Here is a 17,251-nt window from a genome sequence, read left to right as displayed (position 1 = left end):
TTCTATGGCATCCCTCTTTAAAAAATATCAGCCCCATAAATTTCTACTTCAGGCTTTGCAGTTTTGTTAATATACAGGAGGGCTTTTAAGCCATATTGACAGTGAGATAATGTTTTAGGGAGCTTTATGCTTTTTATAACGACATACCGTGAAAACTGGAGTAATGGCCATCCAGGGGGCAACTCCTTATATAGGCGATGTTTTAACATGGTTCACATAAAATAGCCTCGTCTTCATTTCAAGCCAAGATATGCTAATAAAGTAGATGCTGTGTTCAGGTAATGGGAATGGTCTGGCTGCCCTACAAGAAAGACTCTTAAAGCAATGTATGTATGTATCACTGTGCTGTGCTCTAGAAATAAATTCCACCTTATGTTGAACCAAATCATTTCGGAAATGTGGTTAATGTGGTCATACACCTACACAAAACAGACACGGAAGTCATGAGGTGATTATCCTGTACACAAATTAAGCATACACATAATTAAAACATTTATTGCAGTAGCTGTATACCTGTAGAGTAGGAACAAGGATTAACTGTTTCAGTATCTGTGATGTCAAACACCCTCACAACTGACAAACATACTGCGATAAGCAAATCACTCCATCCCACTTAACTTCTTTATACTGTGACATAAATATGAAAGTGCTTTACAAACTGAATGTCTCCTTAATGCACAAATCAACTCTATTCCAAGAAAATAAAATGACACAAAAATGATTAATTTTTAAAAGCTATATCTTTTAGCATGCTATTCCATTGTGTAATTTGCCTTCCATGCTGTGGAATAAAACAAACCTTTTCAGACAGTGGAATGACACATGATCTTTCATTGTTGATCCTGCACATGCCTTTGTGATTTTACCTCAGTACCAACTTGATTCTGTACTGTAGCATTAGTGTGATTACGTCTCTTAATTTGGCAAATGTTCAATGCGTAAGGCGTTTTATTATCAGACAGGATCTCTGTAGCCAACATGTGCATGTCATTTAACGGAGCACAATTCAGTGTTTGAAGGATCATCATGAAGGCACAGTGATTAAAGTGTTATCTTAATCGGTGTTTTCTTACGTATGGAAAATCATAGCCTGCGTGGAAATAATATATATACACATGTCGATAAATTGCAGGTACAACTGAGGGATTGCACTCAGTCAAATCACAATTTGAATAAAATCTATACAGTAATAAGATCAACGTTAGATAAAACATTTAGCCATTTACAAATATATTGCTATTTAATTGTACTGAACACTTTGAAAATCAGTTTATAGAGGAGAGCTTTCAGAGCTTTTCATTTTTATAATGCACATATTGAGCACTGACATCCTTCATACAAAATGTCTTTTTTTTAAAAAAGGTTTGCCTGTGGTTTTGCAGTACTAGAAGGAAATCATTATGAAATATGGGAAACATTGATTATATAACGGGATGGAAATTTCAAAATCAACCGTAGGATTATAAAGAATTGGGTTAAATGTTTTCTTGTTGTACATAAAGCCAATTTTCAAGAGCATTGTCCAGCTGGGATCCCACATCCTGATGACAAGTCATTACGATGACAACAGCCAAGAACTGTCCTATTCACTGTGGTTATTACGGGTACATGATAGTGGTTAATAAGTCTTATTTACAAACACACAGACAATGACAGAATAAACAAGTGTCCACTAACAGTGTTATTAGATCAACACTTTCTGAAATGTAATTCCATTTTCTTTGATTGTGTCGATTAATATAGTCCTGAACAACTCAATAACAACCACACCACAAATATTTGTATATACTGGTCAGCCATGTTTTTTTTTTTTTCTCGTAATTTGTTTTCTCCATTTTACGCATTTCCTTCCTCCGCTTGTCCAAGTCACACATGAAGTGGACAGAAAATGTTATACAGAAGAAAATCCATGGAGGTTCATAAAAAAAGAGGTTTCCTCTAGAGCGATAGTAAAGTTGAATTGTAGAGAACACAGCATAAGCACTATAGTTTTGTGGCCTACATTGTACATGTGGCTAGCAGACTGCAGAAGCATTAACTTAAGTGGGAGGAGATGAAAGTCGAAAGAAAAGAATAAAACAGGAGAGGAGCTCAGGTGAGTTGCTTCGTCTGTTTGCTGTGTCCAGATGTAAGGACGTCTCACAGCGCAGAAGCAAAGTCCGTCTTATAGCTGCTGGTCCTTTGGGCTGTCTGGGCAGGAGGATGGCTGGCACGACTTCAGACTCACCAGTGGAATATCAGCCATGCCACTGCTGGTGAAGTGTCCCTCTCCGCTCCCAAACTGCTTCCTGTCGCCAAAATGCTCTGACCGCCCACTCTCATTTTTCCAGGTTCTGGTCAGAGTGTGTCCATTGAGAAGTTTGTCCTTGGGACCCCACTCCCGCTGAGACCCAAAGCCGGACACTGGTGATTTTGGCTGCTGGTATGTTCCCAATGTCGGGGGCATCCAGCAGTTGTCTGAATGTCCCAGGACTAAGCATTCCTGTGTGCACATCTCTGTAGCTTCCACTAGGCCACGAGGTCCCAGGGGGCCATCTGCAGAAGAAGAAGAGAATTAAGGTGAATTTATATCAGCAATCATACAGATCAATGATTAGAACTGGATCATAACCTCTTGAATATGACTGAAACTGGAGTTTGTAGCACACTGCAGAATGGATTTAAGAACTATATCTCAGTCTACCAAGCAAGAGTGATGACATGTACCAGTGGAGGCCGTTTGATTGATCCCTTATGTTTAAGAGATATAAAAGTTACAGACAAAGCCATAAATTGTATAAAAACTTTAAGTTCTGAAACTTTTCCAATCTTAAAAACTGGTTACTGTGGGTACAGTATGACCTTGTACTTGAAGCACAAGATGTGAAGCACCTAAAGTGTAACAATTTAGTTGGTACACTTCTAACCAGCCAAAAATAGGCCAACAATTCAATGCATTAAAGACATGGTCAACTGTTTTAGTTGTTGTTCAGAGCAAACATTAGAATTATACCCAAAAAAAGAAAAAGACATGGAAACCAAGCAACTTCAACAGTATAATGACTGTTGGTTCCAGACCGGGTGTTTTGAGCATCTCAGAAACTGCTCATCTCCTGGGATAGTCATGCACAACAGTCCCTAGAGTTTACAGAGAATGATGCGAGAATCAACATTCCGTGAGCGGCAGTTCTGTGGGCGAAAAAACCTTGTTAATGAGGGAGGTCAGAGGGGAATGGCCAGGCTGGTTCGAGCTGACAGAAGGCTGACAGAAACTCAGATAACCATGCATTACAATTGCTATGAAGAAGAGCATCTCTGAATCCTTGAAGCTGAAAACAGGGAACTAAGGCTACTGACGACACAGGCGAGAAGAAACAGGACGGTAAAAGATGTCAAAGATGCAGAAGGCAGGGTCAGAATTTTGCATAAACACATCAAATCCATGTTGAAGGAACTGGCCTCTAGTGTCGGTGTAATGATGTAGAGAAAAGGTTGTCCTAGGCCCAGAATAAAGTCCAACTCTGTATTAGAAGTTATAAACTATAAAGTGGCCACTGCTTGTCTGGTCATATCTACAACATTTAAAGTACCCACATTTAGCTCAGCCTGGAGCTGTATTTTGCATCAATGAGTTCCCTCAGCTCTCCATCTCACATATAAAGTCTGTGTCATGTGAGTTGACTAAGCTGAATTCAGTGGCCCAACCAGCAGTTGGAAAAATGTATGTACTGAGATTTTGGGAGCTGGGACCATCGAGGATCTATAGATCTTGAGAAAGTTGAAAGAATGAATGAGTTCTCTTTGAGCAGCATCATTTGAGTCCTTAGAGATATTTACAGTGCCTATACTATTAGCGATGCCATTGTACCACAGTGATGTACTCTACAGCCTTTTAAGAGATGCCATTATACCTCAGTAATGTTCACTACAGCCTTATAAGAGATGCCATTATACCACAGCGATGTACACTACAGCCTTATAAGAGATGCCATTATACCACAACATGTACGCTACAGCCTTATAAGAGATGCCATTATACCACAGTAATGTACACTACATCCTTATAAGAGATGCCATTATACCACAGTGATGTTCACTACATCCTTATAAGAGATGCCATTATACCCCAGTAATGTACACTGCAGCCTTATAAGAGATGCCATTATACCACAGTAATGTACACTACAGCCTTATAAGAGATGCCATTATATCACAGTGATGTACACTACAGCCTTATAAGAGATGCCATTATACCACAGTGATGTACTACAGCCGTATAAGAGATGCCATTATACCACAGTGATGTACACTACATCCTTATAAGAGATGCCATTATACCACAGTAATGTACACTACAGCCTTATAAGAGATACCATTATACCACAGCAATGTACTACAGCCTTATAAGAGATGCCATTATAGCACAGTAATGTACACTACAGCCTTATAAGAGATGCCATTATACCACAGTAATGTACACTACAGCCTTATAAGAGATGCCATTATACCACAGTGATGTACACTACAGCCTTATAAGAGATGCCATTATACCACAGTGATGTACACTACAGCCTTATAAGAGATGCCATTATACCTCAGTGATGTACACTACATCCTTATAAGAGATGCCATTATACCACAGTAATGTACACTACAGCCTTATAAGAGATGCCATTATATCACAGTGATGTACACTACAGCCTTATAAGAGATACCATTATACCACAGCAATGTACTACAGCCTTATAAGAGATGCCATTATAGCACAGTAATGTACACTACAGCCTTATAAGAGATGCCATTATAGCACAGTAATGTACACTACAGCCTTACAAGAGATGCCATTATACCACAGTGATGTACACTACAGCCTTATAAGAGATGCCATTATACCTCAGTGATGTACTACAGCCTTATAAGAGATTCCATTATACCACAGTGATGTACACTACATCCTTATAAGAGATGCCATTATACCACAGCGGCGTACCCTTCTTACGTATCTTTGAATCTCAAACTTTCAGCAAAAAGTTGTCCATACAACCCAAAAGTGAAATATGTCTATGTCAACACATTTATAAAGACACTTCAAATTTCTGCAAATTATGCTGAATTTCCTTCAGCATAAATCGTGGATATTACTGTTAATTTATTTCACATTAGATATTGTTCAACACAAAAAACAAAAATAATGTCCAAAGGAAATTGAATCCCAACAAATAATATATTTCCTTTCTACATCAATGCTACCATCTGTCTACTGCTCTGATGAACATGCGTCACTATTCAGACACAAATCAAAAACTCATTGTTTCAGATGGTATTGTTTAAATCTAATTTGATAGAAGAAAACCTGCATAATGCATGAAATATAGGACTGTTCTCTTATTTGAAGAACTCTTCTCCTTTGAGTCACTTTTATTGTCCTTGTAGAAAGAACTCTTTTCAATTCTGTCTGTGTTTGTATATCAAGCTTCAAAGACTAATGAATTCATTTATTTGTGTCCTACAACAGAAAATGGTGACTATTTGTCCTAATTTGTCCCTTTGCTTCTCATGAAGCTAATTGGCTGCTGGGTAGCTTCTGTAATATTTCAAAGGGCTTTTTTATTTTTCAAACTCCTGCCTGTGCCTGTTTTTCTTTTCATTAATGTACACTTACCTAGAACATTTGAAGGTGTGTTATTTAGAATTAGCTTATTACAGGAGGAGAATGTATGGAGAAACTCTACGCTAGTTTATATCGACTCGTTAAACTGCGTTAAAGTCACTACTACAAGTTAGTTGAATCATTAGAGAATCATTGATACGCACATTTACAAATGGTGGAAATTAATTTTATGAACTGCATACAAATAAGTAGTATACATGGCTTCTTAAGCTTCCTTAAGTAGCATGTTTTACACTGGATCAAAACTGTAAACGGTCAATCCCACTGAGATTTAACAACCAAAAATGGAGCTTCTAACTGCACCAGCTGATTGCTTGATTTACCAATGTTTATGGCTGTCTCCCACTGGTTCAAGCTGCTCTCTTGGGTTTAAAGCTCAGCTGAACACTTAACCTTAAGTTAGTTTAAGTATCAAAACTACTTGGTTATGTTACACAAAATATATATTGGCTTTGGTTAAAGAATGATACACTAAGTTCATTATAAAAGAGAGATATCACATCATGTTAAGAATGTTATTTGAATTATCCCAGTCACAAAAAAATCAACTTTGCCTTTTTCACTGGCGCAGGAATCATGGTCTCCAGGGTGCAAGTCCTGTATGTGTTTGAAACAAAAAACAAGCCCACATGACGGCATCAGCCCCTACTTCTATTAAAAGCATGATTATAGGGATGACTCCGGGGCGCCTCCCATTGGAGGTTTTCTGGACATGTCCAACAGGGGGAGAAGTACACAGGGTAGACCAAGAGCTTGTTGGATTATATGTCCTATCTAGCCTGGGGATGCCTCAGTATCCCCCAGGAGGAGGTGGAAAACGTTGCATTGGAGAGGGACGTCTGGGTTAACGTGCTTAGCCTGCTGCCACTGTGACCTGGCCACGGATACGTGGAAGAGAATGGAATGATGGATTGAGATTTAAAATCCTTTTAAATAAGTAGTGAGTTTTATGTTTGCCACTTGTTTACCATATAATCAATAAATAAATAACCCCATCTTCTGTTGAAGTTTTTTTTCTCCTAGCGTATAAATAGTGTCGCCTGTTCTAATGTATGATGTGTGATGAGTGACGCCTCGGCCCGAGGAGAGAGTCGCTCACTCTTCTGCATGAATGTGGAGTCCATCACAATAACAGGCAGCCATAATTGGCGTGTGAGGAGTCTAACCAAGACACACATTATCATAGTTGCATGAAGAACCACGGACAGCAATAATACATGGTACCCCAGAGACAGGGAGATGAATCCCTCAAATGAGATTGTAGACGAGTGAGGGGACATCTGGGGAGCTGTTAAGGGAGAGTGATATACGGAAGGGAAAGGACGGCACGCGTGGACATGGTGTCTCTGTTTAGCAGAGGAACTATTTACATTGTTACTACTCACATTATTATAATGAAGGCATGGTAATGGTGGAAAGTGACTTTGTGATATTTCTTCAGAATTTGTAATCATGGGAAGCTTAAAAAATCATAGATAAAGCAAAGGAAACCTGTAATTTGTGAATAGTACATCCGTTTATCCGATATTTATAAAGGCAGAATTAGGTGACTGTTATGTCTGTCTTTCATTTTCTATAACAAAAGCAGAGCAAGTCATTAATCAAGGGCACTTTGTGCTTTGCTATTCCCTCGGTGTAATAAACATAACCATTTGCATGTAGATTGAAACAATCAGTGGCCCAAGTGGGCAGCGGAGGATAATTTGAATCAGGCATTTTCTCTTCTAATCTGTGCATACCTGCTGTTTGAGACAATGCAGGGACAAAGCCTGATTGAAAGACCACTTTTGGTATTGAGCTTATAAGTTTAAAGAATATACACACATAGAACAGTGATATCTAAAGAAGGGTGCAATTCCAAGGGATACTTGCACCTGAGGGGGTACCTCTCTAGTTGCCATGGAGTAGCTAAGAGAATCACACTTACAAACCTACATATTTGTTTTCAGCAGGAAAAGTGATGGCCAAATAACAGTACATTGTGGTGTTAGCTTTATCTTAAGCATAATTAATGTCCCAATAACCAAAGACCTACTGGCTACAGGCGGCTGAGTACACAAGAAACGCTGCCGACCTTATGCCATCCCATACAAGGAATGCAAACTTGAGCAAACATACAAACTGGAAACTATCCATTAGAACACATTAGGACATTTTTAAAAATGTCACATGTTTAGTCAAATCTATGTCTAGAACTTGTGCTTATATTTTTTCATTGGAGCACAATGAAATACATTTTCACTTCAGTAACATCTCCAGGATATCTTCCCTCCTTAACCAACGGAGAAAAAAAAAGAAGGCTGACAATTCTTTTGTTCCCTTCAAAATAAAGTTCTGTGGTATTACACCCTCCAGCAGCCAAACTCCCTGCTTAAAAAAAATCTCTCGCTTATTCAAAACTCAGACTCAGCAGATCAAATATTTCAAACAAAAACCAAAACACGGCACAACACATTACCTGCGCCTCAATCTCTCTTCACCGGCTCCCTGTTGTTACATATGCAGATGGAGTCCTACCCTTAACAGCGTGCAGAAATATGTCGGTCCGTTTAATTGAAAGGACACTGCTGGAGGTGTAACGTTCCGCCGTCAGCCCTCCTCCCTGTGGAACAGACTCTTTGGCATCATAAAAATATGCTTCCAGATGCAGGGCTCGTTTATTAAGCACAGTCTGTAACCTGCCTTAACTCCATATTAGCCAATGACTTCTCTTTGTTTACTTCTGTTCCGTTTGTCATTGACTCAGTTCTCTTGAGGCCTGACCTGCTATTGCCCAGATTTTTCACACTCGCATAATCAATACACACAGAGATAAATCTTTGTTTTCACCTTTTTCTTATTCCTGCACAGCTCTTTGTGATCATCCTGACAGGTTAGTGATCTAATCTGCCTTAAATTATTAATTAAGCAGCTTGCTCCTGATAATCTTCGGCCAGGAACATGCACGTTTGCCTCATTACACCCTGACTTCCTACTCTGTAATCAGAAAGACATCTTGTGCCATGTATCACCATTGTGAATAGGCTGGTGATTGAGCATATTGCCAGTGACACTGAATTTTGTATTTCCATTTGACACTGCATTCATTCATGCACGGTTACATACATGCAAATAGCATAATCAAGAATCTGTCAAAGCTGAGAAACCGTCCGACTTGGGAAAAAAACCCCAGAGGGTGTCAAGTGACATCCTGCTACTCCTGCTGAAACCTTGAGGAGCTGCGGACATGTGATAAGCACAAGCACACCATGACACTACAGCTGTAGATAAGAGGCTGCTGGGTATGTACTCTATTGTACCGCTGCTCCACAAACACGCTCGTAAATCTGGAATCCCGGCAGGCCCAGAGAAATATAGATGTTAGACTGTTATGTTTGTTTATGCTACTCTAAAAGATGAGAGACCCTTTCAAATAGATCCTTTTTTTTTAATCCAATCTTTTTTTTGCACAAAAATAAAAGAAGCTAGGCCCATTTTTCCAATATAAAATGCATGCAGTGGATGCCTCTTTGTGAGTGTAATTATATCTTGAAAAGATGTGGGCTTTCACATTCACTGTACTGTATCAAAGTGACATTTTACAGTCGACAAACCACAATGTAAATGGGGAGTGTAGCTGGTATTAAAGTGCTAATCTTGAATATTTCAGTTTCATTCTCTTTGGCGGAACCTATGGCAATAAAGCATTTATTGCGGGAGCACACTTCGCTTTCCTTTTTAGACTGTTTGCCTTCATCTGAGCGTCCAATTTGTTTCTTTTTCTTTGGATTTTCACGTATTTTTGAAGTTGTATCTGTAGTCATCGATCTTTTCTTTGTTTGTTCAGCCATAGCAGATTACTGTTTACTCGCAACACTTGCAGAGACCGGAAAAGCAGCCGCTTAGGTCCGCCTACCCTCTCTGGCAGACCAACCACTGCTGGCTGATGGAAAACGCGTCACTAACTGGGCGCCGCTTGTGATTTTTTCCGCTAAAGTCACCAAAATGAAAAGGCTTCCTTTAGTGGGCCATAGGCTCAATCACCATTGTGTTACCTCATTCGGTGATAGATAGTGACTTAACAGAAATTAAATGAAAAACGAGATTCTTATAAGTTGGTGATTGGTAGTGTGTACATCTATACAGTCTCCATATAGAGTAGTCATATCAAGGAAAACCCAAACTATTACAACATTTGGCTTTAAATATCAAGAGCGACTGGCTGGCTGGCTGGCTGGTTCAAAGTAACCGTGTTAGTGCAGTATGACAAACGTGCATTTTTTTCTTTTTTGCAGCTGTATGCAAATCCATGCAACGGTAATATTTCTGAAATCCTGATTTTGAATTTCCTCCAATTTCCCCAAACTGCTATGATGCGTTCAGGTCTCGTGTGTGTCAGTGTTCATGGGGAAAAAAACCAAAGGAAGCCTATCCCTGCTAAAAGAAAAAAAAACCTCTGTCATGTAAATTATTTAAGAGTAAAGGTGAGACCTAGAACTCTATTTGTTTTGATATATTGATTTATTGATGCAAACTGTCACACAGCTTGCATATTCAGCTCATTTTGCAAAGTCACACCTCTTCTGCATATAACACAGTATACATTCAAATGTTCCATTCATTCATATGAAAATGGCTGTGTCTTCCCATAGCTTGTTGCTCATGGTTACTATGCTCAGGAAGACAAGTTTCTCCCTGCACACAAACACACAAAAGCACACACAAGCAAATAGCCAGTGGCTGATGTTTGGTGCAGAACCCCTGAGTGCTTTAAATAACATTGAGGCACAGGTGTTGAGGAATGCAAGGGATTCACAACTGTGTCAGATGGTGCTGACTTTTGCTTACAGCTACTGCGCGGATGCTGCAGATGTCCACAAAGACAGATAACTTCAAGACAGAGAAACCATTAGATTGCCTCCTGATACGGAGTCATTAGGATGTGCTCGGGGCGGCTCTGTTTAATTCTGCAGAAGCTGTTGAATAAATGTGAGCCATGAGCGGTGTAGCTGTTTTAACGATGGACACTTTGACCAAAAAGCATTCACTTGTCTCTCTTTCAGTCCTCCTACTCAGCTTCAGCAGATCACAGAGGTTACAGAGGAGAAGAGAATCATCCTCCAATATTTTTTTTTTTTTGGGCCGGAGGTTGTTTGCAACTGTAAGGGAGTGTTCTTGTTTCAATCTTCCGGCTATCACTAATGAGATAACGTTTGGCTAATTAATTGGATGCACACTATCAGTGCTGATGTGCCAGTCCCACACCAACAACCTACAGCCTTCAGAATGGCGAGAGGGAGCGGGCGATGGGGGAGTGAGAGTGATTGAGTGTGGGGGATTTAGTGTCCACGGGGCTTGTTTATTTATCCATGCTGTTAAGAACGCCCAGATGTTGTTATTTGGGGATGAATGAGGCTTTGTTTTGGTCCAGCATGGAGGCTCAAAGTGCCATCGCGCCGTCTCCAGCTGCTGCACAAAAACCCACAAGATACGTCTGGCAGATTAGCCTTCCGTGCTGTAAATCTGCTGTGGGTTTTCTCTCTGACCCTTTCATCCTCCTCTAGAAAACATGCATACATACATACACCAGCAATCCATCACTGTATACATCAAGGCGTATAATGATATACAGTGCTATAAAGATAGCCTGTATTCTTAGAGATCTGCCTCACACCAAGAGTAAATAGATAGTAAATAGCTCTGGGAAATATGTGAGTGGTGTGGTGGTCGGTGTCCAACAAGACATGGAATTACAGCCGCATACAGCTTTGCAGCAAATTTGAAAACAGGTCCTGTGATCTACAGTAAAGGCTATCTGGGGTTGGATAGATATGATAGTGAGCCGAGCAGAACAGAGCAACACGCCGGATGCGTCCTCCAGAGAATACTAGTCTGGCTGATGGATCCTTTCTTGTGCTCCCTTTGAGGCCAGGCAGCAGCTTCTCATGAGAGGAGATGAAGGGCAGGAGGGAGTCGAAACAGGAAAAAAAAAAAAAAGAAGAAGACAAAGCCACAGAATGGAAGTGAAGGGTGGTCAGAGAGATAGAAGATGGAAGAGAAGGTAAGCAAAAGGGAAGGTAAAGACGAGTATGAAAAACAAGCTTGTCAAAAAAATGACCGTCATTTACATAATTTTTCATGATCACTGGTACATCTTATTGGCTTAAACCGCTCTTAAAACTATTCTCAGATCAATTTGTAATTCAAATATTCAACAAAGGTACACTCTATTGCACCCACACATTCCTCCTGTTAAGTGAACTGTTTGCAGCACAGTGTGTGATGAAAGAAACGTTCCACTGATGTCTGTGTGATTATGGTGGAAATGAAGCTCAAGAAATGAGACTCTTCATTTCACAGGTTTTCTACCACATACTAAAGAAAAAGTGCATATATGAAAATAACAGACCTATTCGCACTAGTATTAGCAGCAAAAGGTGGTTCAAATTTTCCTGGATACGCCTTAATCATCCTGGATTTTTTTTGTCAAATGTCACGTATTTCTCTAATATTCATCACACACTGTTAAATAGGTCGAGCCGTTGGCTTTACATATGATTTGAAAAGCATCCAAAAAACGGTTTGTGTACGGCAGCGCTGTTGCCAAAATAACCCACACCACTTTGAAACTGCATGAGGTCTGACAGCGCACGCTACCAATTGACAAACACGTCTTTTAATTTCTTATGATCAAAAGATATCAGATCATTTGGTAAACAGTATTCAAATGAGACACAATTTATTCCTATGTTATTCTAATGAACCTCTATTATTGTCGGGAGTCAAATGGGTCACATTAAAGCTTACAGCCACAATGTCACAGGACCATTGTGATGAGTATTTGACTGTTTTTAAGATGGTATGTGTTAAACAACCGAAATAATCGAACACATATTTCCACTGCTTTCGTTCCTTTTACCCCGAATGCTCTCTTCACTCAGTGTTTACCTCAGAACTGCACTGCACCACTCTAGAGGTTGACTTCTCTTCCACTATAAGTGGAATATTCTATCAAAGTTGCAGAATTTTAGTAAAGTCACATTAAAAATTGAACAGTTGTTTTAGAAGTCAGTATACGGTAGTTCTTTCTAACCTTATATCAAAGCTAACTTGCTGTTTCCTCTATAAGGAATAGAAAATATTAGATAGTGAAAACAGCCTTGTTGTCATCTGTATATTGAACGTATTGCATACTTAAAATGCCACAAATCTGATTCTACTCTTCTGTGCTCAATTTGCTTGTATGATATGAATCACGTGCGTTGAGGTCTCCGCTGAGTTCTCCATCAGATATAGTGAAAAGGCCACAGAGTCTGCAGAGCACGGTGTCAGGCAAACTGCAGAGTAATAGCACCAGGGCGCTCAAAAAGACTCTGACCTTTTCCCGCTCATCTTCTACTGTACACCACAAATTTCATTTGCAGTTCTGGGTCATGCCACCTCCAGAAGTTCATAGGTGACTCTCGCCTTTTAGACGGCTGCGGCGAGGAGGAGTGGACGAGACTGGTGGAGAGTTTTGTCAGCTGGAACAAGAAGAACTATCAGCTTAAGACAAAAGAGCTTAGAGGAACTAATCATGTTGTTTTGGCCCTGGTCCAGATCAAAAGCCTTTACTGTAATATTCTGTTTTTGCAATGTTCATCGATGGAACCAACATTTATTTTCAGTACTTACATGATGCACCTGCGTAGTACAAATGGACCTAATTACAATTGTATGAGAGCTGTGTCACTATGCATCTACAGATGTCTTTACCCTCCACCATAGCTTTTCCTTTGAGGGTCTCCAAACATAAACCAAAGATCAAATGCATTTCAACCAACAGCTGCACCTCCAAAGTATGGTGCACCTATAAACAAGCTGCTGAAATGGAACGCTACACCAACAAATCAAACCTGCTGAACATGATGTGCATTAAGAAATGGTCAAGTGTTCAAACTGAGCCCATTAAGGCGACTTTGACGGCTGGTGTTCCACGAGTGCACAAACAAAGGATCCACAATGAACCAGGCTTTACTCAGCCCATACGATCCATAAAGAACGCTTGGATCGACCACAAGCCAAATCCCTGGTATCAGCAACCAGCACACCTACAAGTAATTGTTCACAATTTTCTACATTTTTTACAGAGAGAGCAGCAACTTTCTACAGTCAGAAGGCACGACGAAATGTAATGACGCAGCAGCTGTGGACGTGCCAATATTTGCATATAAGACCAAACTGCACGGCATTGATAACATGGAGGAACGGTACAAAGAAGGTCAGATTAGACCGTTCTCAGGGGGCTCTGATCCAATTTGGACGGAGCAGAACGCGGTTATTTGTGGTAGGTGCAAAAAGAAGTCGTGCTGAAAGTACGCTCGATTAACAAACTGGTGGAGAATTGTTGTCTGGTTTTGGAGGCATCAACAAAGGGGATGTGGAGGACTGAACTAAACTCCATTGAAGAAAACACCTTCCACCCCTTGTGTAGAGAGATGAAGCAGTGCAGAACATCTTCACTCTCTGCTTCAGCATCCAAACTTGTGCCTACAGCTATAAGATTGAACAATGTATTGGGAGGGAGCAACTCAGCTCCAAGCCAACAAGGACGGAAATGAGGCAGGGCATTCTGTTCTACACTGCAGAATTAAACCACCATGGACTGCTCGCTAGATCTGAATCTACCAAAAAAATATTAACCTTTTAGCTGTGATATTTTCTTCCAGACATGTTTCTGCATAATCATTCAGATTCTCTGCATGAGTCAGAATGTTTTGCAATTACACTGCTGGTTTTTTTCACTTCTTCACATTTGGGTAATTACAGTTATTTTGTAAAAATAATGCATTTTGGACACCAGCGATTTTTCTGTTTATGGTAACTTTGTTCTGAAACATTTGCAAAAAGAACAGCTTGTAATACAAATAACCAGGGGTTATAAGTTCAATACAGAGCCATATCACATAGTTAAATACTCAATTCTGATTGGGTTGGGAAGGTTTTACTTTATAGCAGAGAACTGCTACAAAGAACAGACCATTGCCAGGGATGTCACTCTGATCACAAACTCTAACTCTAATCTTATTAATCCACAGAAAGAAGTCGGGTAAATGTAAAGTGGGAATCTCGAAGATCTCAGTTTCAGTCTCTTTGGCGGCACCAGACATTTTTGCATGTGTGACGTCCACTGTCGGCTCCGGTTGTAACGGTCATAACTCTTTCCTTTTTAGACAGTTTGCCTTCATCTGAGCGTCGAGTTTGTTTCTTTTTCTTTGGATTTTCACTTATTTTTGAAGTTGTATCTGTAGCCATCGATCTTTTCTTTGTTCGTTCAGCCATAGTAGATTACTGTTTACCAGCAACACGTGCAGAGACCGGGAAAGCAGCCGCTTAGCTCCGCCTACCCTCTCTGGCAGACCAACCACTGCTGGCTGATAGAAAAGCCAGTCCATAATACTGCAAATGCAAAGGCTTTCATCAGTGGGCCATAGGCTCAGTCACCATTGTGTTACCTCATTCGGCGAAAGATAGTGACTTAACAGACATTTAATTAAATGAAAATCTTCGAGATTACTTTAACGTTGGTCCTTCTTGTATCATCCTGAAGGAGTTTTACTCTTCTATAACCTGTTAAATGTGTATTGTCCCTTAACTTGTTTTTCCCCAATACCACTCCACAATTGTAGTTGATACTTGAAGTGACGCAATACTAATTTATCTGTTTTAAATCTAAAAGTCAAAGAGAATGTTTTAAGTACACTGTTTTGACAGAAATGCCATCTCTTATATAAGTAGCTCGTTCAGAGCTGCAGTTTGATACTAATGTGTGCTGCCATTATCATGTCATCCATCCATTTAACTTTCCATAAATGACACTAATGAGTCATTCTAAAACTGTGTTTTTCATCTCTTGTGATAGCAGATTGTAGGATACCAAAGAGAAATAAATATTGTTTTCTATATCAATTTTCCATTGGACAGTTAAAGAAGGCAGATACCAAATATTGTGCGAGCACCGCAGCTGTGTCTGTAATGATAGTGTTATTTTTAAAACAGCAGTGTTACAGTTCACATGCCTGAAAGGAGCTGTTGCTTTCATGCTGCATATTGAGATGAGCACATCTGTAATGCTGGAACTATATTGTTCTGAATCCTTGAGTTGGAGCAATGTCACAGTCAGTAACAGGAATGTATTTATTGAAATACAAAGACAGCACAACATTTTATAATCAAATGATTAAATAAAAGATGCCTTAAGGAAAATGTGAGCATGCTCTTGTGTTAGCTGTTCATGTTTGTCTTCTATGAAAGATGGCAACACAGATTTTGAAAACACATTTTAAATTGCTGCTTAACACAGCTCAGTGCAAGTGCTCAGTCCCCATGACAACAATAGCCATGTATAAAAAAAAATAGATTTCTTCTCCCTCTCTAATCTTCCACTGCATTAGACTCAGCCACTGACCTTGTAATCTAATTTCTGTTCTAAGTCACTGAGTATGCCTGCTCTTCTCAACACTGGATCCGATACATTTGTGTGCAAGGACCCTTAGTGGTGCCGATGATAACGAACGAGACAGATATGTGATAACCGATTCCGTTTTTACACTTCCCCCTTCTTCATTTTGCTGTTTATGATAATAATTACATTTACATAATGTATATTATTTTCTGCTCACACTCCATTGGACAAATGAAGAGTCGGACAAGTGGAAATTTTAATCTGCAGTTTGGCTTTGATTCATCTCTTGGGACCGTGACTATCCATGCCAAATTTCATGTTAAGGCCCGGCCAAAGTGCTGCACAGACAGCCCATGTCACAAATGGGGCTCAAAATGTAATGAAAAAGGTCTGCAAGCAGTTGAACACACACACACACACACACACACACACACTTAAACAATACCCCAATGACAGTGTCTGTGTTGACATTTGAGAGATGAGAAACAGATTTTAAATTCAATAAAATGCTTTAATCTTTTAATCATTGTGCGCTTGCTGTGGCTGTGATAGTAAAAGCATTTTCACAGATACAGATGATAATCATGTTGACCTCATAAAAGAGTAACACTGCACCATGACTGCAATTCACTTGCCTCTATATACACAAGACGCCGGGAAATCCAACCATCTAAATAAGAGAATATAATGACTGCAAGCATCAACGCCGCTCAGTGGTTCGGTCCAATTGCTTCATGGTCGGCCATATTACACTGTGTCTTCATGTTTATATTTGTGATGAGGTTCTTTGAGGTATGCAGCGAGTATTGATTTTAATCTGGAAGGAATGAGAAGATACGACATTGTCACAGGAGGTTTGCTATAGATGAGCAAATATGACTTTCCATTAACGTAAGCAAAAGACCTACAATACTTCAGTGAAAGATGTTTTTACTAGACACCATGACAAAATTTAGTTTAACTTGCGAGTCAAACACATATTTACCAATGACTGTATGTACAGGAGGACGTCTCCATCTGCTCTCATTGTACAAAATTGAAGCCAAAATTTTTTGTCAACAGAGCTGTCAATCATCCTTTTTACAGCATCAAATAATGTATTCAAAATAAACTTTTCAGAAAAAATGAACACTTGGACATGAATCAGCATGATAATAACTATATATAATGACACACTC

At 39.7% G+C, this 17,251-nt stretch overlaps 1 protein-coding gene across 4 annotated transcripts in view; it reads right to left on the bottom strand.

The window, feature by feature from the left end:
• Positions 1–479: 479 nt before the first annotated feature.
• Positions 480–17,251, bottom strand: part of LOC138605332 (protocadherin-9) — a 220,844-nt gene continuing 204,072 nt past the window's right edge. For all 4 annotated transcript variants that reach the window (XM_069677934.1, XM_069679326.1, XM_069678682.1 and 1 more), the window contains one exon: positions 480–2,535. In XM_069677934.1, the coding sequence (XP_069534035.1) occupies positions 2,165–2,535 (371 nt within the window). In that variant the 3' untranslated portion in view covers positions 480–2,164. The remainder of the gene's footprint in view (positions 2,536–17,251) is intronic.

This window comes from Semicossyphus pulcher, unplaced genomic scaffold, assembly GCF_022749685.1.
Source record: "Semicossyphus pulcher isolate SPU_LCO1_2020_fin unplaced genomic scaffold, fSemPul1.0.p SCAF_1, whole genome shotgun sequence".
NCBI lineage: Eukaryota > Metazoa > Chordata > Actinopteri > Labriformes > Labridae > Semicossyphus > Semicossyphus pulcher.
Note: the sequence above shows the minus strand (reverse complement) of the source record. Positions and strands in the feature narration are given on the sequence as shown.